This window comes from Cavia porcellus, unplaced genomic scaffold, assembly GCF_034190915.1.
Source record: "Cavia porcellus strain 051 isolate PalLab524CR breed Dunkin Hartley unplaced genomic scaffold, mCavPor4.1 scaffold_1, whole genome shotgun sequence".
Lineage (NCBI taxonomy): Eukaryota > Metazoa > Chordata > Mammalia > Rodentia > Caviidae > Cavia > Cavia porcellus.
Genome location: NW_026947484.1, coordinates 137,519,614 through 137,540,171, shown reverse-complemented (window position 1 = coordinate 137,540,171; position 20,558 = coordinate 137,519,614). Strand labels below are relative to the sequence as shown.

At 40.1% G+C, this 20,558-nt stretch overlaps 1 protein-coding gene across 1 annotated transcript in view; it reads left to right on the top strand.

The window, feature by feature from the left end:
- Positions 1–10,553: 10,553 nt before the first annotated feature.
- The window catches only part of Vtcn1 (V-set domain containing T cell activation inhibitor 1), a 71,111-nt gene continuing 61,106 nt past the window's right edge, over positions 10,554–20,558 (top strand). Inside the window, exon 1 of the mRNA XM_013143193.3 lies at positions 10,554–10,713. Within this exon, the coding sequence (XP_012998647.1) occupies positions 10,682–10,713 (32 nt within the window). The 5' untranslated portion in view covers positions 10,554–10,681. The remainder of the gene's footprint in view (positions 10,714–20,558) is intronic.

Genomic DNA, 20,558 nt, shown 5'->3' with positions numbered 1-20,558 from the left:
TGCAAGCAGCATAGCACTTCACAACAAGACAACTGGATATCAACAGTAGCTACCTTAATGTCTCTTTTCTTTTAAGTAGTTGAGCATACCTTCACACACAATAGTATCAAACATAACAAAATAGTTATGAATGAAGAGAATGAATGCATTACAGGACTTCAAAAGCAAATAACAGGAAATGAACAATGACTATATAATATCTCATTTTCCTTAAAAAATTTATTTATACCATCACACATCATAAAATCTAATAAGACATAATAAGATAGAACCAACAAAAACAGAAGAACAAAAGCATGGTAGGACTTCAAAACAAGATGAAAGTAAATCAGCAATGGCTGCCATAATGTCTTGTTTTCTTCCAAATAGCTGTTCATACCATCACACATAATAAAATCAAACAAAACAGAATAAAACCAATCCAACCAATGAATGAAAGCATTATAAGACTTCAAAGCAATATAATAGGAAACCATGATTACCACAAAATATTCAAAATAGCTGCCCCTACCATCTGACAGCATAAAATCTAACAAAACAAGACAGAACAAAGCCAAACCTAACAAAATGGTGTAAGCAGTGCGAGATTTCAAGATAAAACAGTAAGACATTGACAGTAGTTTCCACGTTTCCCTCCCAGGTGTTTCATCCCCTTAGCTCTTACATTAACTATTTTGCTTTTGGATCCCATTAACTCCTTCTGTTTCTTATGCTAGAGTTCATGCATATGAGTTTTAACTGTTTCGGCCATGAACATGATCTCCAGCTGTATCTATTTACCTACCGGAGCCTTGAGATTATTCTGCTTTATGGCTGGGTAGCTTTCTACTGCGTGAAAACATCATAGCTTTCTTATCCATTCTGCAGCTGATAGTCAATTACTCTTGATTTTTTTTTGTCTAGTCACATGGAATAACTGTTTCCTCTCCTTTGATTTTCAGTCTATGAATTTCCTTTTTAATTAGATGTGTTTCTTGTATACAGTATATTGATGGATCTTGTTTCTTGATCCGCTCTCTTTGCTTCTTTTTATTGCTAACCTGAGGCCCTCTACAATCATGGTACAATCAGTATGCATTAGTTTGTCTTTGCCCTGCTATTCTCCTGTTGTTGGCCCTCCACTTTTCCCCTTCATTCCATTGCCTATCTTGTTTGGTGATCCTCCTAAACTGCTGTTCCCAGAAACATGGTCATCTTTATCTCTCTTTAGAATATCCTTTAGCATTCTCTGTAGGTGGTCATGGATTCCTTCAGTTGTTCTTTATCATGGAAGTATCTTATTTTTCTATCAAGTGTGAAAGAAAGTTTGGCAGAGTAGATCCATCTGGGTTGGAAGTTGTTTCCTTTCAGGATTTGAATCACTTCACTCCAAACTCTTCTTGACTTGATGGTTTGTGTTGATAAGTCTGTTGTGATTTTGATTGGTTTTCCTTTATAGGTGATCTTTGCTGTAACAGCTTTTAATACTCTGTTTTGGTGTTGAATTTCTGGGATCTTGATTATTATATGTCTGGCTGTAGATTTACTTTGCTTATGGCTAGTTGGTGCCCTATATGCCTCACTTACCTGCATGCCAGATCCATTTCCCATGTTTGGGAAGTTTTCTTCTATTACTTCTGGTGAATGTCCTTTTAATTTCATTTGTGTTGACCCCTGCTTCTTCACCGATACCTATCACTCTTAAGTTATGCTTCTTTGCATCATCTTGCAGTCATTGAATCTTTATTTCCTGATCCTGTGTTATTTTTAAGAGATCTTTCCTTTCACAATCACTAACTGTAATCCTGTCTTCAAGGTCTGAAAGTCTATCTTCAGTCTCTTTCAAGCAATTTGCCAGCTTTTGATTGAATTTTTAATTTCCTTCATCTCTCTTTGAATCTGTTTCATGCACTGTAATTCCTTTCTACATTCATTCAAGGTTTCCATCATTTTCCTGTGCTTCTCTCTTTTGGCTCTGTCTTCTATAGACCTGCTGAACAATTCTTTTAGTATGTTTGTGATTTTTACTTTTACCTGAGATATTATTTCTATTTGACTGCTTTTACAATCTCATGAGGTTGTTTCCTTACTTCAATTGCTATGCTCTCAGAGATTTTAGGTGTATGACTTCTGTTTTCTTCCATGACTGTATCTCCCAGATTTACTGTGTGTGGGCTAGAGGTCTGAGTTTGCCTTTTGCTCCTTCATCTTGACATTTTCCTAGGTTCCTCCCAACAAGCTGGTTGTGGGGTCCCAGAGACTTCCTATGTTGGTTGCCCCTAGGCAGTGTGGGGGAATGGGACAAGCACCTGAGTTCCTCTAATTCCAGATTTATAAGGAGGTAGCAGGGAGTGGAGTGGGCTTCTCCAGAGCTATGTAGCTACACTGGGCCCTTGCTGATGATCAGGGATGCATGTAGGTGGGGCTGCTTCTCTCGGCCTGTGTGTTTACACTGAGACTTCCACAATGGTGGCAACCACACAGGGGTGTGTTTTTTTGACTCTGCTAGTGGATGATGGCTATCGGAGGGAACCAAGTGCCTCAAATGGTGGCCTATGGATGCATAAGGTTTACCTGGATGTGTGTCCCTGCTCCAGCTGGCTGCCTGGAGGAAGGAGCCTTCTGGTGGCAGCTCCCTGAAGGTGAGCTATGCCCACACTGCCTGCATGTAGGACACGGCCTTTTGGTGTCAGTGCATAGCAGACAGAAGTGGATCTGCCTGAGTCCTTTGGCCCATGCTGGGCATGCAGAGGAAAGGGCCTTCTGGTGGTGGTACCCAGCAGGGCAGAGGCAGATTGCCTGGTTTTCTGTATAGTTTTACTTTCAATTTATGTTATTGTGAATGAGATCAAACATGATTATATATATTATAAACAGCTATTTATACTTTCTTTAGAACAAATAGCATATTCATATTGATTGCTTATTCTACTGGATCACTGGTCATTTATATTTTATAATAAGGAAATTTATATAAGGAAAACTTTATATTAGAATTATAACCCTTGTGGTATGAGCTGCAAATGCTTTCTCAATTTGGCTTTTTCTTTTTGATTTTGCTTTTTGCATTAGGTATTGTTTTCTGTATAACAAATGATCCCAAATGTTATTGGCTTGAAATAATGATAATTTATTTGCTCATGACATTATGATTTGGGCTCAACTGAGACAAGTCATCTCTGTCCCACAAGGTGTTAGCTGGGCTCATTTATGCATTTACAGTCATCCAGTGTTTATTGAGCTCACCGATATGGTTTGAATTTGAAATATCCCCCAGAAGTCCTGAGCTAAAGTCTTGGTGCTGGTGGGCTTTTGGAAACTAAGTGGATCATGAGGGATCTAACTTCATCAAGTAGTCTTATCCCTGGGACAAAAATACATGATATCTACAATTTAAAAGAGGAGAGGTCTACTTTGGTTCATATTTTCTGTCCATGGTAGGCTGGTTCAGCATAGTAGAAGGCCATAATGGAAAAAAGATGTTTTAACCCACAACAGCCAAAAAGTAAAAAAGGGTTGGGGAGGGAAGAGCCAGGGTTTCTTCAACCAGATCCCTCTCCCAACAGCATCTGACCTTGTCAATGGATGAATCTACTGATGGGTGTAGAATCACCATGGTCCTTCCAAACACATGAGTGTTTTGGGGAAACGTTTAGTTGTAGACCATAACAAGTGGGTCAATCCACTGATGTGATCATAATTTGATGGTATTATTTGGAAGTGATGGAAACAGGAAGTGGGGCCCAGCTGAAGGGTTATGAACTTGAGGACCACATGTGGTTCCAGCCTCTTCTTTGCTGCCTGTTTCCTTTGCTTTCTGGCTGCCATATGGTGAGCACATTTCTTTCGCCACACCCTTCCCCACGATGTTTCTGCCTCACTGTAGGCCTAAGAGCAATAGATCAGGCCAACTGTTGATTTAGCAGGACTACCAGCAGATAGTGAAATGACATCAGTAGTAGATGTAGAAACAATGACCATAGAAGAGAAACTCAGAACAGAATCAGGTAAAAGAGCAATGTATCAATTATTGTTGTTTGTGTAATAAACTACCCCAAAATAGAGTGACTTAAAACAACAACTTTATTTTGTCCCTGATTATCTAGGTTAGTAATTCAGGCTGGGTTCTCCTGGGTGATTCTTCCTCTTGCCTGAAGTCATTCATGGCCTGTAATCAGCTGGCAGGTTGGCTGGTGGTTTCAAGGATCTGAACTCTTTTTTTCCCCCTTTACACATGGTGGTAGAAGTCTATACTAGCCAGAGAGGGCATGCCTAAATACATAAGCACTTTTCAAGCTGCTGCTTGTATCACCTTTGCTAACGTTCCAGCAGACCAGCCCAGAGTCAATGGAGGTAGGAATTATACAAAGGCATTGGTACAGGGAAGCATGATTCCGGGGGTGGGGGAGCTCAATGAAAGAATCCTCTGCAGCTTGCTTTTCTGAGAACTTTTGTAACATGTCCTATAATGTCAAATGTACAGATGAGCTACAAATGTTTCTTTTAAAATTAGGTGCAAAACCCATGAATTAGGAAAATATCTTAGCCAACTGTCCCTCAGACAAAGGACTTCTATCTAGAACATGTAAACAATTGTTTTAAAAAGCCAGCCCCTAAAATTCAAGGTCCCAATCCAAAAATGGACATCTGAGAGAATGTACACTTCTCAGCTGAAGAAATACAAATGCCAAATAAAAACACAAAAAAATGTTCAACATCATTGGTCATTTAAGAAATGCAAATTAAAACAGCACTGAGATTCCATCTCACTCCAGAAAGAATGGCCAGGATCAAGAAAACCACCAATAACAAATGCTGGAGAGGCTGTGGGGAAAAGAACTCGTCTTCACTGTTGGTGGGAGTGTAGACTGGTGCAACCACTATGGAAATGAGTCCTTAGGTTCCTCAAAAAAGCTGGGATTGGAGGTTCCTTTTGACCCAAGTACCCTGCTTCTGGGCATATTCCCAGAAGAATCAAAAACATCATAACACAGTAATATATATATATACCCATATTTATAGCAGCACAATTTGTAATGGCCAAACCTTGTAAACAACCCAAATGCCTATCAACGGAGGAATGGATGAAAAGATATAGTATTTTATACAATGGGGTACTATTCAGCTATACAGAAGGATCACATTGAGACTTCTATAGGTAAACGGATGCAACTTGAGGCCATACTCATAACTGAAATAAATCAAACTCACATGTATAAATACCATATTGTCTCCCTAGTATAAGAAACTGAAAGAGTAAATAAGATAGAACATCTTCAATAAATATTATGATAGGGTAACAAATTGCTCAAAGGGGGAAAATAGCTCAGGAAAAAGGAGAAAAGAAGAAAGGGAAAAGAAAAAAGATACAAATTTGTATATATGCATTTAAGGTAGCTAAAATGATTGTACTACTAATTCTATTAGCTCTTAGAATGAAACAATTAAGATTCATAAAAGTAGGTCAATTCTGTATGCTTTATCTGGTAATCTGAGAAACTCTTTTAAGGAAAACTATACAAAATAACAGCCTTTGCTGTTATTGGTCCTAACACCTTGTTTTGAAAGCCTACATTGTTATTGTTTTGGGATTTTTGTTACTGTTATTTATTTGTCCCTTTTGGCTTTTTGTTTTTCTTATATTTTGTTTTGTTTTATTTTTCCCTCCAATACAGAAAGGATAGATGTACCTGTGTAGGCTTATACATGCCTAGAATTTCTCCTAAAGAGTTTACAAGAATTGATTTTATTATGTGTTGATGCTATTAAACAACTATTTTGAAGAAAACAAGACATGGTAGCTATTGATGATTTCCTATCATCTTGGTTTGAAGTCCTATAATGCTTCTATTCTTTCATAATTGGTTTTAGTCCATTTTCTATGATTTTCTTTAAATATATATGAAGGTATGAACAGCTATTTTGAAGAAAACAAGAGTTATTATGGTAGCCATTGTTGATTTCCTATTGTCTAGTTTTGAAGGCCCACAATGCATTCATTCTTTTGTTTTGATTGGTTTTATACCAGTTTGTTTTGCTTGAATTTATTGTGTATGAAGGTATAGACAACTATTTTGAAGAAAACAAGAGACATTATGGTGGCCATTGTTAATTTCTTGTCTTGTTTTGAAGTTCTGTGTTGCTTGCATTGTTCTGTTCTGATCTGCTTTGTTCTTTCTGTTTTGTTTTCTTTAAAATAAAATAAAAAATAGTAAAATTAGGTTCAAGAGCTAGTGAAATCTTTATTTTTATTAATATAACTACACAAACAGGCAAGCAAGGCCTGGGAAAGCTTAAATTAGTTGACCTTGGAAGTCTCTTAATCTCTGACTTTTAGTTTCCCATTTGTGAAACTCCCTTTCCTGAACACCCTTCATGGTTGTTGTAAGGATCGTATGAGCTCACATCTTTTGTGAAAAGTGTAGACCCCCACACAGCCAGAGTGTGCTGTGATTCGGGGGAACTATAACACTGGTGATCAGAAAAACATACAGATACACAATGAGAAAATAAATGCTCTAACTGACTAATCTGTTTCAATATCATATATTTTTTAAAATTCATGGGAAGGTCTTTTGACCCTAGGCGTTAAATTTGTCTTCATCTCTGTTCTTCCTTTTGCCAAAAATTGACAAGGGAAAAATATATTTTGTTTGTTTTAAACATCTGCTTTACCTTTTGTCCTAATTCTAAATTGCTCGTCTTTCAAATGCAATTTGTTATCTCTGCCTGTAATAGTATCAATCCAGTTTACAAGCCTTCTCTTCCAGAACACTTTTGATTGATTACACCCCAATTTGATCCCTACTTGACCATTCAATAAGTGTTGCTGGAATCTTTTGATGTCTGGGTTAGTGCTGGAACAGGGTGACAAAACAAAGCAAGCAAACAAACAAACAAACAAAGGGACAAAACTCGAGAGCAAGGCATTAGTTTTTGTCCTCCAGGACCTTGTGGACCAGCAATGAGATTAGCATACACAGGAAATAGTATTATCATTGTGTGCTGAGAAGGAAAAATACACATTTATTCAACAAACATTTAATGATTGCTTACTTAGTGCATGCAACAGAAAGTATGAAGATAGATATCTTGTCTGTTTTTAAGGCTGATCTAGTAAAAGAAATAGAAAAGGAAAAAAATCACAATTCAGCTCCAGATTGACATGGCAGCAGCCTCTGCCAGATGGAAGTGGTTGGGAATTTTTCTCCATAGATTATAAGTAAAAAGAGAAAAGGACAGGAATAGATTTCAGGTAAATAATGTAATATGTGTAAAAGAAGAATGTCTTGGAAAAGCATGACTTTTACCAAAGACTTGGTAAAGCATGACTTTTATCCAAAGCAGTTCAGCATGATTACTCTAGCGTGAGAGAGGAGGACAAGAGAGAAAAATCTAGAGGCAGGCGGAGGTCAGAGGCCAAGAAGCAGCCTCTTCAGATTTGCATTTTAAAAAGACCACTCTAGCAGAAAAGGGTGAAATGTTACATCAAGGGAGCCAAGAAACAGGACAATAAAGCTAATAAATAATTTTAATGATTTAATCAACCAAGAAATGATGAAAGATTGAATTTCAGCAAAACATTGGAGGGACAAGAGACAGATTTAGAGGCATAAAGGAGCAGTAAAGGATAAATTATATCTCTAAAACTCATATGTTGAAGTACTAATCCCAAGTACTTCAGAATGTGAGTTATGTGGAGTTAGGGGCTTAAACAAAGCAGTTAAGTTAAAATAAAGTCAGCAGGGTAATCCTCATCTAATAGGATACTTTTCCTATAAGAAGAAGAGATCAGGACACAGACATGTTGTTTTAGTTGCTTTTCTCTCATTACTGAGACAAAATATCTGACACTCAAAATTAGGAAAGGGAAGGTTTATTTCTTAGAGTTTAAGGGGTTTCAGTCCATACTCAGTTGACTCCAAGCAGCAAGGTGACGTAGTGGGGGACAGTGGTTCAAGGTGGCTGCAAACAGTAAACACAAACCATGGAAAAGAAAGAAGCCATGCCTTCTTCCCACCCTTACACGGTATCTCGGCTCCACTCCTGCCTGGGTGCAGCACTCACACCATCAATCCCAGCGCCAGACAACAAGCCAATCACGAACGCCAGACTCGGCCCCACTGATGATTACATGAGGCTTAAGTGGGAGTCGTGCGAGCACACTATAACACATGTACAATAGGAAGACCCCGCAGAGATTCAGGGAGCAAACAGCCACCTATGAGCCAAGGACAGAGGCCTCAGGAGAAACCAAGTCTGCTAACTTCATCGCTGACTTGTGGCTCCAAAATAGTGAGAGTAAAATTCTGTTTTTTATGTCACCAATCTGTGATATTTGTCATGGCAGTCCTATAACTAATCAAGGAGGAAGAATCAAGAGAATTGGTGAAAGCAGGATGAAGAGGGCAAAAGAGGAGGAAATATAGGGCAAATTGGAGGCTTTTGAGTCAGGTAGTCTAGTATTGGGGCTCAAAGAATCATACTCTGACCTAAAAGGCAGCTTATACTGCTTCTGCCTACCAGGCATACAAGCCCTGGAACTCTCTTATCTGTATTAAGAGCAGACTGCAAGAAGAACACAGCCCTCGCACTCCCTAAAATGCCATTATCTTTCTCAAAAAAGAAAACTAAGGAATGTAACTACATCAGTACCGATTTCTCCTATCAGGAAATGTCTTTCCTTTGGGTACATTTAAGTTCCAAATAGAATGTCTTGGGGATTAATCAGTTACCTAATAAGAAATTTCAAGCCCTCAGTGGGTATTTCCTCATGTGCCCTTGCTATAGTTTTTTCCTTTTGTATGTTAATAAATTTCTGTGTCTTTTCTCTTATTTAATCTTTGTCAGTTTATTCCAGTAACTCTTTAAAGGACAGAGAAGAAATTTCCCTCCACCCCTACAGCAGGAAGTGGGCTGCTGTGTTCCAAGAGGTAAGAATACTCAATGGCAGTGATGCTTCTAGTTTGTGGTCTTAGAAGGACAGCCAGCTGAAGACGCCCACTAAGTTGGCTATGCTGAGCTGGAGCCCAGATGAGGCATGAGCTGAGGCTACAGATTTGGGGATCTTCAGATACTAGGGCAGGTGAAGCAGAGCAGTGGTTGAGGTCACCTAAAGATATGTGTGCTATGAAAAGAGAGTACAGAAGACAGAGACATAAAGAAGCCTTCACTTATGGAGAAGAAGAAAAGCAACTTGGGCACAAGTCAAAGAGGGAAACATTAGTGGAAGTCCTCAGAAATAAGAATCAAGAGAGTCGAGTGCTGTCCAGGTTTTAATGCCAGAACCACAGTAATGTCTGTTTGATTTTTCAGAGGCAGAATGCTTTTCAGTTTTACATTCCTGTCAAATAATGTCTGCCCTTGTGTCAGGTGACCTCCTTTATTCCTTCCTGTAGATGCTGCCCCTGGCTATTTTCTCTCTCACCTAGAGGACTCTCTGAAGGATCATCAAGCTTTTCATCCAAGGCCCTCCTTTCAGCTTCCCTTAGTGAAGCCAGAGGTTGGAGGAGGTTTTGGGGTGAAGTTGTTCTTTTCAGGGATCCTTAAGGGGTTCAGCGGTAATCCTCTGCTCATGGTCAGAATGTGTAGGAACTATGGAAGACATTGTTTAGCTTCTCTAAGCCTGAGAAGGACCTAGTCTTTACAGGTACTGAATAGTTAGAAGGCATTCTTCTTTACTTACTTTGGGGAAAGGGAAGGATCCCTTCTCTAACCAACCAATCCAGCAAGAGATACCTAGAAGAAATATAATGATTTTCCCAAAATCACTCAGAATTTGGACCTGGCTTTGTTCAACTATAGAGATCCTTCTGCTGTGAAATTCTATTCTTTGCTAATTGTCTTACCACTCAGTCCTTCCTTCTGGAATGCTCCCCAAAAACAGTCATCCAGCAGTCATGAACATTTCCTATTCAAGAACAGGAAATCAGAAATAGCAAGCTTTATACCTTAAAAAGTATCCTGTCTAGTTCAAATCTGAATGCTGGATGTGATTGGTAGATCATGTTTGCTAACTGAATCACCTTTAACAGCAATAGTCCTAAATAATTTACGTTTGGAATTTTTGTTATTTCAAAAAAATTTTTTGAGACATAAAAGCAGGCCCTCTTACCCTCTTATTGACATGCAAGTAGAAAAGATTTCGCCACCCAGGTGTGCAGTCTCAGGCTTAGGTGACAAATTCAGGGCTCTGGTCACTCTCCCTCCTGGCCTTTCTGAGATTTTTCAGCATGAATCACCTCCATGAGAGACCCCATTAAGGGTGACTCAGCCTCTCCCCGAGTGTCGGCTACCAGAAGGAAGGGAAACTTGGGGACAATGAGCTGTTCTAGTTCTTCCTTGTTTTGAGAGTAAGTCTCCTTCTCTGGAGCTCCCTTTCACTGTTAGGAGGGAAAGACCTATGCTGAACACAAGCCCTAAAGCAGGGTCCTGGCAAGCTTCTCCTTTTCACTGTCACCAGTCAGGGCTTAGAAAGGCAGCTCTGGCCTTAGCTTCACTGGCCAGCTGGGTGCAGGCAGCCCCAGGCTACGCTGCGCTGAAGGTCTGTTTCCTCATACCTGAGCCAGCCTTGCCAGCCCGCACTATTTAAGGTGAGCACACTGGAGCTTTCTGTGAGTCACAGCACTCAAAAGGCAAAGCACTGAGTTCCACGCAGCCCAGCTCCTGAGTCCTGCTGTGGGAAGGAATCCTTCTTCTCGCCATGGCTTCCCTGGGACAGATCATCTTCTGGAGGTAGGGTACTCTTCTCTCTGTCCTTAAAGTTAAGAAGAGAGGTGAAAGCTTTTAGGAATCTGGAGAATTGCTGGGCTGTTGCATGTGACCCCGCTTGTATCCTCTGATCCAGCATTAGGCCAGTGAGAGCCTCACCAGACTATAACCTAACTGAATTCAGCATCACACCCCAGCCTTGTGAGGCACCCAGTGAGGAACAGCGAGGTTTTTTGGGCGATGGGGTGCTATGGAGGGCTGACACTAGTGAGGTAGCACTGAGCTGAGAGGAGCACAGGGCACCAGGCTGGGAGCTCCACAGAAATGTACGATGCTGAGCACTTTAGGGCCGCTGAGTAGGGTGCTCTGGGAAAGAGAGGAATGAGTGGAGACTGGCGGGATGCAGTAGCATTTCTATGCGCTCTTAGGATGAAGGAGGACGATGTGTTTTGACTCTTCTTTGTGGATGTAATTTCTCGATACTCCTGAATAATTCACTCCAACAGCCCCACCCCACCCCCAACTCCAGGCGAGGGTCTCTAGTTTTCCTCGGAGTTCTTTGGGCAGAGACCCTGGCTGCTGCTGCTGCTGCTTAACTTTCCAGAAATGAAAGAAGCAAGTCTCTCCCCTTCCTTTTTGCTCCTCTCAGTTATATTGTAGTTGCCTTTCCCCTTTAGGATATCATTTACCTTTCTGGAAAGGAAGAGATGGAAAATAAACGAGTCGGTGATTTAATGTCAGGCAGAATTCATTACAGTGTTAAGAAGACATATTTACTGGTTCCAAGCATTGTTTGAAGGACCAATCCTAATAATTTCTAGTGTCTATTTCAATGAGAAGAAAATAAAAGAAAACAGAGGGAAGAAATAAGGAAAAGACCAAGAATCTAGATTTGCAGTGAAAAGTTCATAAAGAGATTGACAAAACACTGGGAAGTTCTTTCCTTGAAACAAAATGTCAGCTTCCTCACTCAGCTGAAACCACCTGTCCTGGAGTGACAGTCTTGGTGGGGTCAGCAGGGCTTCCTGCACAGCGCTCCTCTCCCTGTGCCTGGCAAGAATGCTGGGCTCCATCAGCTCCCTGGAAGAGCAGCAAGTCGTGGTAGGCTTTCATCCAACTTCTTCTACCCTGAAAGGATTCCCCTAAGAAGCACCTGCATCTGAAGTGTTAACATTTTGCAAGCTTATGGTAGGTGCTTTATAGTAGTATGTCTTTTAAATCTCCCTTCCAAACCCTTGTGAATGTTCACGATCACCTCAAGTAAGTATATCATTTGCTTAAGGCCTTAGCTCATGTGTAAGGGGCTTTAAACCCAGTACACTTGACACTCAAGGCCCAAGTGCTCTACCCTGTGCTACCCTTGCCTCTGTTCCCACTGCCCCAGCTCCCTTTTCCCCAATCCCTCCAGCTTTGTCCCATGGATGGGAAACAGGCAACAAGTGCCTCTGTTGTTCCAAGGACAGGCGTGTGGGCTTTCTAATAATACATGACAACCAGCCTGACTGGTTTTGCTGGAGGATTACCAAGAGGTGGTTGTTCAAAATGTGGATCCCCCACCTTTAGAGACCCACTGGAGTCAATAGAGGCTCTTCTTGTTGGCCCCTGTTGCCTGACTAGCTATTCATGCTTTGGTTGCAAAAGCAGGAATGAGCTGCAAGGGCAGCAGATCCTTTGTGCAAAGCAGTCACCAGGAAGTGGGAAAATGGTCAGCTTCAGTGGTAAGCAGTGTTGTCCTTAAGCAGCTTGTGTTAGGGATTGAGATGGAGCCCACAAGGGGGAATTCAGTGTCCCATCGTGGCCTTAACAAACTTTCTCCCTTTGCCATAATTTTATTAACTCATAATGGAACCTCTTTGGGGGAATGTTCAAGGCTGCAGTGATGGTGACAGTGTAAGAGTCTGCCATCTTTTGCAGAACCAGTGTATTATTCCTTTAACAATTACTAAAGAGTTTAATACCTTCATATATTATGGAATGTTGCTTAGGAAATTCAATTTTTACCATGCCCACCCTCTTTGGCACACTCAGGAGCTGTGTAATCGAGGACTCTCCACTCCTCTCCCCATCATGGCTATCAGTAGCAGCAGCGTCCTTTCAAGGAACATTTGTTGAATGCTGCTTGGAGTCCAATAGTATCAAAGTTACATTTCCTGATCTGAGGGCATTGAATTCCAATCAACAATACTAATAGAGTATGTGTTTTTTGTGATAGATTCCCAAATAGATATTTCCAACATACATTTAAAAGTAAGATAATAGGTACAAGATGCAATAGGAAAGATGTGGTAGGAACACTTTCTTGCCCAGGGTTTGAGGGAAGAAGCGGCCATCTTTGGGGTTTGATAAATACCTGTCAAGAGAATGAAGCTTTTTACCCAAGGGTAGACAAAGTAGAAAATAAGAATGGCTTGAACAAAGGAGTCTCAGGAACTTTCCTCTGGGATCTTTGACTCCCATTTTGCCCAAGTTTTCAAGCTTGTTCCTGGGTCAGATATCCAAGACTTTGATGGTAAGGAAAGCTTACCAGGGCCTGGCCTGGAGAGCTCTTGACACAGGTCATGTTGGGTCCAACCAGCAAGCTTTCTGAGCCTATAGAATCTGAGACTTCAGGGCATTTAGAGCTCAGCCAATGAACATGACATTAATTCAGAGAATGAAATAAATTGTGCATTGCTTAGAATATTTAAATTGGTGGCACCTTTGCTCCTATCTCCCCAGAAGTATATTATCTTCTGAATATGATATCCTTCCTCATCTTTACCTGGTGCAACCTTAAGTGCAAATGGCACTTCCACTTTGAAGTCTTCCTTATGCCATTAATGTCTTTCATACTCACAATCAGACTCATTTATGAAGGTCTATTGGGGTACCTTTCTGTTTCTCTCACTAGCGTTAGGCCCCTGAGGTTCTAGACTTGGTCTTGGTCATTGTTCCCAGAAACAATGGTAATACTGTTGCTGTGCAACTGGACCCTGGGATTAGACTGCCTCAGTTCATATCCTTGCATCATCATGAATGCTTGATGAGCTTCAATTTCCTTATCTATAAAATGAGGCTTAATAGTAATAGTACCTAACCACTAGGATTTATCATTATGAGCCTGCCAATCCTAAAAAGCTCTACCAATGTTAGCCCTTGCTCTCATTATTTGCAGGCCGTCCTATGATGACTGCTACAAAAATTTAAGGTCAGTTCCAGGATCCCTCTGGCTCTTCTATTCCTAATCTTCTAGTGAAGGCATATAGTACATTAATTGCCACTGGGGTCTCTTAAAGATGTTAAACTCTAACAAGTTAAGCTCTGAAAAGTTTTCACAAAGTTCTCCCAACTCTCGTTTTGAAAAAAATTAGGTCCATCTCTTTTTTTCCTATGAACCTGAGGCTTAATCATGCTCTAGGCCTGACGATGGCCTGGTTGAAACTCTTCTTTAAATGTCTCCCTCTGCCAGCACAAATAAAGGCTTGTGCTAAAGAGCATCACAGCGGTGAGGTGAACTTGGGAGTTCCTTTTGTGCATAGCTGAGTATCTAGGCCTTCTGATGCAGACAGCAAAATCAAAAGCCTTCAGGGTGCAGTTGAGCTATGTAACTATGACCAAATACTCAGTGGTGGTTATTTAGCTAACCTGCCTCACACTTCTAATTATCTCCATTTTACAAGTGCAAATATTGAGGCTAAATAATTTGCTTAGTGTCGCTCAACCAGTCAATGACAGGAAACAAGAAGTTCCTACCTGGTTGTCTATAATTATATTTTTTTGCTTCATCTTTTGCCATTTAAAATAGAACACAACTCATCACTGGCAAAAAAAAAAAAAAAAACCTCTTCTTCTTCCTCAAAAAAAATAAATAAATAAAATAAAAATCTCTTCTTCAATGACCAGTAACTGTGATAGCCAAAGAATTCTTAATTAGCTGATGAGGAAGCCATCCCCAGAACAGGCTGGAGCCGGTGGATTGCTGGTCTGTGTTGTTTCAGGGAGCTGCTCTATATCAGTGAATGAATTAGAAAGGAATGACTGAACTCAGTAAGAATTATATACTTTCAGAGGTAGACTAGTCAGAAAGACAGTACTTCCCCTCAGTTTTGTCAATGAGATAACCAAAATAAAACATGTAGCTTGCTCAATACAATTATAAAGAATGGTACAACAGGGCTTTTAAAATAATCATACATTGCTAGTGACCTTAGCCAAAAGCTGTGTTGGATCCCAGCAGAACATATGTTACCCAAACATCAGGGATCCTCAAATCTGGGAGACTAAAGCTTCATCCTTGTTTACCTGGCTGAAAGGATTTTGTGCCTTGGATGGGAAGCTGCAGCGGTGGGAGACTGGGAGGCAGAACCAAGGGGCTCTGCCTTGAGGTTATCTTCCCTGCCCCTAAGCCCTACCTGTGGGGCAAAATGAATTCCAGTGGGCTACCTGTGCATCAGTAATGCCCCTTAGGCTCCACCCCAAATCTAAGCTACATGTATGCCCCCACACCACGTGTCGGGCAGAGAGAATGCCAGACCCCAGAGGTCATGGAGTCTCTCTCCACATTCTTAAAATAAAGGCCAATTTTATTTTATATTTCTAATCTTTTTAGTCACACTGAAAATTCTATCACTGGCCATATGAAGAAATAAAAATAATGTGAATATTAGAACTAGGCTTATCCATGTACATAGTTCATCTTTCCACTTTCTGGCTTTGTGACCTGAGTAAGTCACTTAACAACTCTGCCTGTTTCTCCCTCAGTAAACTGGGCATCAATAATAGTACCTAGCCCCTGGAGTCATCGTGAAGACTCACTGAATTCATGTATGTGAAAACCTCAGTGCAGCACTGTGCACGTGTTTAGCACTTTGGGTTAGTTACTCTTACTGAATTATTCCCTCCCGATATTTTTAGAGAACAACAAAGTGACTTGGAGTGAGGCAGGAGAATAATAAGGTAAAGAAAAACCTCGATGACCTTATGATGTTTCAAGATTCTGCAGATCTAAGATGCTTCTTTCTAGTCTCTGTTCTGTGAGATATGAGAGGAATCCTCTGCCCCTGAGGTGGTGAAGTAGGTGAACTTAAAGGACCCCACCTGCCCAAACAGAGAAAAAAACATGACATTTCTACAGACGACAAACCCAAGTTGTATTTCTCTTTATATTATATTATTATATTCTCTTTCTATAATCCCAACCCATCTGCCTGGAATACTTCAGATTTACTATTTCATCACTTCCAAATGCATTCATACTATTACCAGCAAAGCAATAATGGAGGAAACGGCAGATAATTCACCCACTTTCTTTTTCTGAAGATTTAGAATGAAAAATTTCACAGAATGAAAACCATGAAAGATTTGAGAAACAGAGAGCATTCACAATATTTAGGTGCATTGAATTGCCTGTTGCCTATCTGCTTTTCTCCTTATTGGGTTTTCTTTCACTGTCCACTCCCAGAATGGCCATTTCACACTGTCTTCTCCCTTCAATCTTATAAACACCCACCCCTTCTCCCATTTCCATCTTAATTACCTTGCTCCATCCTTCACAGAAAAAATAAAACCCAGTTTCCAGGTGCTCCTTCATCCTTTCCTTTCTCGCCTGCCCAGGGGCTCCTTGGTGATCTTTTGCTCTGCCTCTCTTGTGAGTCTGGAGGATTTGCCCAATTCCTATCAAAGGTCAACCCCTCTGTGCCCTGGAATGAAATCAATCAACTCTTAGCTCAAAAAGCCTCCTCCTGGCATCATCAGTGTCCCTTCTCCACCTCTACTATCCCAGGCAGCATGCAATCCATGTATCAGTATTTTCTGCATTAAAAGAAAAAACCTGTCTCTCAGTTTCGTGATCACCCCACCCTATCTCCCTTTGCCCCTTCTCAGCAAACTTCTTCCAAGAGTTGCTTGCAGTGACTGATCTTACTGGTTTCTCAGTTTTGTAGGGATGACAATCTGGTAATTTCAAGCACAAAGCTACTTCTTGAGTCTGTCTGATGCAAGTTCTGCTACTTTCTAGCCGTGTGACCTTGAGCAAGCTATCTATCCTTTCGGTGTCTGGGTTCTTCATCCCTAAAATCGAGGCAACATTAGAATCTATCTATAATATTGTTGCGATAATTACGTAAATTACGGTATAAAAAGCATTTAACAGACACCTACGGTAAGCTACTTATTCTCTTATTATCACCTGTTTACTCCTTGCATTTTGGACTTTATCTCTGTTAAAGTAAGATATTCACCTATCCATGTCCCTAATCACTTTCACTGCCAAATCCAGTATTTACTTCTCTATTCTTAGCTTACTTGACTTTACAACATTCAACACAGATGTTTCTACTCCCTCTTTCTCAACACTTTTTCTTCTCTTGGCTTCCACGGCACTGTCCTACCCCTTTACCTTGTGACACCTGTGCCAGCTTTTGGAGTTGGCCTTTGCGTTGCTACACTTGGCCTGGTGATAGCAGCTTTCCTCCTGGGCACCTTACAACTCCAAGTCACCATGTTCTGCAGCCGGGAGCGGGCCGCTGGTACAAGGACACAGCCTTTTGTTCTTTTCCAGAATAGAACAATGGACACTTTCCTTTGCCAAAAGGCTTCAGAGTGCAGGAACAGAATGCAACAGAATAGGGACAATTGTCACTGGCTGACTGTCAATTGTCAATTGGCAGATACGCACTTCATAAAGTCCTGCCAAGTATGATTGAGTTATGTAAATAGCAAGCATGGTATAGCATGGAGATACTTCTAGACTCCAGAGGAGTCCCCAGACATAAGTTCTTAAAGCTTGAAATGCCCTCAAGAAAAGCTCTTTAGCAGAGTAAAATTAAACATGAAATTACTCCAGCCAAGAAGCTGCTCCTTGACTTTAGCTTCTATCTGTCTAGCGAATCTGTTTCTTATCCTCCTCTTCCTTCTTCCATGAGAGGCTAAGTCTTGGTGATTCTCCTTGCAGTTAAGGAAAAAGAAGCCAGGTTGATGAGAAAGTCATGGTGTCATTCTAGGGGACTTAGATGAGGGGATCTTCATCTAATAACCTTAATATAAACACAAGGAAATTTAGCACAAGCTGGTTCATTTTCCAGTCTCGCAGTCTTCTCTTGGGACCGGCTCTGAGAGTGCTTCCCTGTCCAGGAGCTCGCCTCTTGGGTCCTTACTCCTGACAGCGTACAAGGAAGGTTAGGTTGGATTTACAGTTTGCTGTTGGCCCTTAGCATAAGAACAGGCTGTTTTGGGAACAAGACAGGGCTGTGAGAGGGAGGACATCAGGGCTCCAGAACATCTCTTACACAGGGATTCTCCACTGAGCCCTACAGAGAAACGGGTGCTCCTCTGTTACTGTGTCTTTCTGAGCAGTAACTGTGATACTGCTGCACCAGTGTCTCCTGCAGGCCAGGCTCTGTCTGAAGTCTTACACAGAGAAATCTTGGATAATGACACCCCCCCTCAACAGTTTCCTGAGGGTCTGTTGGGGTGGTATCTTAAGCAAGACTAAGAAAACATTTTTCCATGGACTCAGCTATAAAAATAGAAGTTATATCCCCAAACAGCACAAAAGTCTGTGTACTCTGTACAGTAGCTATAATAGTTCATTTGTGCTAGTAGTGTTCTCCCTAATAACCAGTATTTCTGAAATAATGGGGAATACATTTTGAGGTTTTTATCAAGAAATATTTTATAAATAGGGTGGTTATAGGATCCTCTTCCAAAGTGCATGTAACAAACTTAAATACAAACTTGAGAAAGACACTGGGTTTTGGGAGTACCTGTAGGTTTTGAAATCTACGTAGATGGACTCTCAGGTGAGGAGAAAGAGGGGATCCAGGGGCTATTTTACTCTTAGGTCTTTGACTCTAGTCAGCTCAATAAAGAGGCCAGAGGGACATAACTTATCAAAGTCTTGGCAGGAAGTTTTGCTTCCCTTGACACAGTTCTTGAATCTAGAAGGAATAGGGTGCAGATATGTTGGGATTTTCTCAAGAGTAACTGCTGTCTAGTTGCTGTTGTTGTTTTATTGTGACACAGTATAACATTTAAACAAATTCTGAAAAAAATCCAAAGTCAATCACAGTTTTAACACTAATTTTTTTTCTCTTTTTAAGACAAACTAAAAGGATTTTTTCATAATTATTAATGCCTTTTATATTCTGCTTTCCCACTAAAACTTTACTATTTTTATTTTATTAGTACACGTTTGCAGTACAAGGTGTTTACATTCATCTTAGGGAGTAGGTACATGTAGGGAACATAGCTTGATTCCTCTTCCCCTCCCTACTCATCTCCTTCCCTCCATCTCTAGATTCCTTTTTTCCCATTTCCATTATTACTGATATTTTTAAGTTTACATTTGTGACATGTGAATACATTTATTGTGGTTAATTGACATATATACAAGACATGTCTTAAATCTTTTTACATCCCTCACATTCTCTCTGTGTCTTTGTCTGCTTTCTATTTGTTTTCATTTATCAGACATTTGCTTTTTATTTGTACTTTAGGTTACTCAAATGAAAGAAACCCCACAGCATTTAAGCTTGTGTACCTGATTTGTTTCTCTTGCCATTATGTGTGTATATATGTATCTATTTTCCTACCAATGTCTCAAATATATCTTTGTTTACAGTTAAGTAGTATTTCATTAAATATAGATACGACATTTTCTTCATTTATCTATTGGTAGACTCATAGGTTGCTTCTAAGATTTAACTATTATGAATTGTATTGTTGTAAATATAGGTATGCATATGTCACTGTAATATGATGTCTTCAGCTATTTGGGGAAGATGCCTAGAGGGGAACAGCTGGGTTAACTGTAATGTCTGTTTTTACTTCTTTGAGAGTCTCCATACTGATTTCCACAGTGATTGTAATAGTTCATATTCCCACCTTCAATGTAGAAGGGTTCCATGTTCATCACACCCAGGCCACAATTTGTTACTGATTTCTTGATGGTTGTCATTCTTTCTAGTACAAGATGAAATCTTAGTGCTTTTCCTACTTGCTTTTCTCCAGTAGCCAGATATTGAACATCTTTTCATTTATTTATTTGCTGTTTGTTCTTCTTCTGTGATATGCCTCTTCACTTCACTTTCACATTTTTTAAGTTGGTCTATTATTTGTGCGGTCTAATTTTTTCAAGTTCTTTATATATTCTAGATATTAGTCCTTTGAGGAATAATGGCAAACATGTATTCTCATTCTGTAAGTTGTTTCCTCACTCTATTGTTTCCTTTTCTATGAAGAAAATTTTAATATGTTATAATCCCATTGGTTGATTCTTGTTGATATTCCTTATGCAGTGGGAAATCTGTGCAGGAAGTATTTGCCTATACCTATAACTTTAAGGGTTTTATCTATTTTATCTTTCATCAGATTAAACTACTTTACTATTGGATCTTTGATCCATTTTTATTTTAGTTTAGTACAAGATAGGAGATATGGATTCAGCTTCCATCTTCTGCATATGTATACCCAATTTTCCCACTGCCACTTGCTAAAGGGGTTGTCTTTAATCTAACCTAGGTTTTGGCTCCTTTGTCAAAGATCAAATAGCAAAATGTGTTTGGAGTTGTTTCTACATCCTGTAGGCTGTCCCACTGATTTGCATGTCTATTTCTGTGTCAGTACTATGCTGTTATGATCACTTTAGCTTTGTAGTATAATTTGAAATCTGAGATTATGATGAGCACACCTTGACATTTTGCCTAGAACAGCTTTCACTATTCAGGGTCCCTTCTGGTTCCATATTAATTTTAGTATTCTTTGCTTGCTCTGTGAGGAATGCTGTACATATTTTGATTGGGACTGTTTTAAATCTGTATGCCAGTTTTGGAAGTGTAGCCATTTTGACAAGACTGATTTTGCATATGCAGGAACAGGGACATCTTTTCATT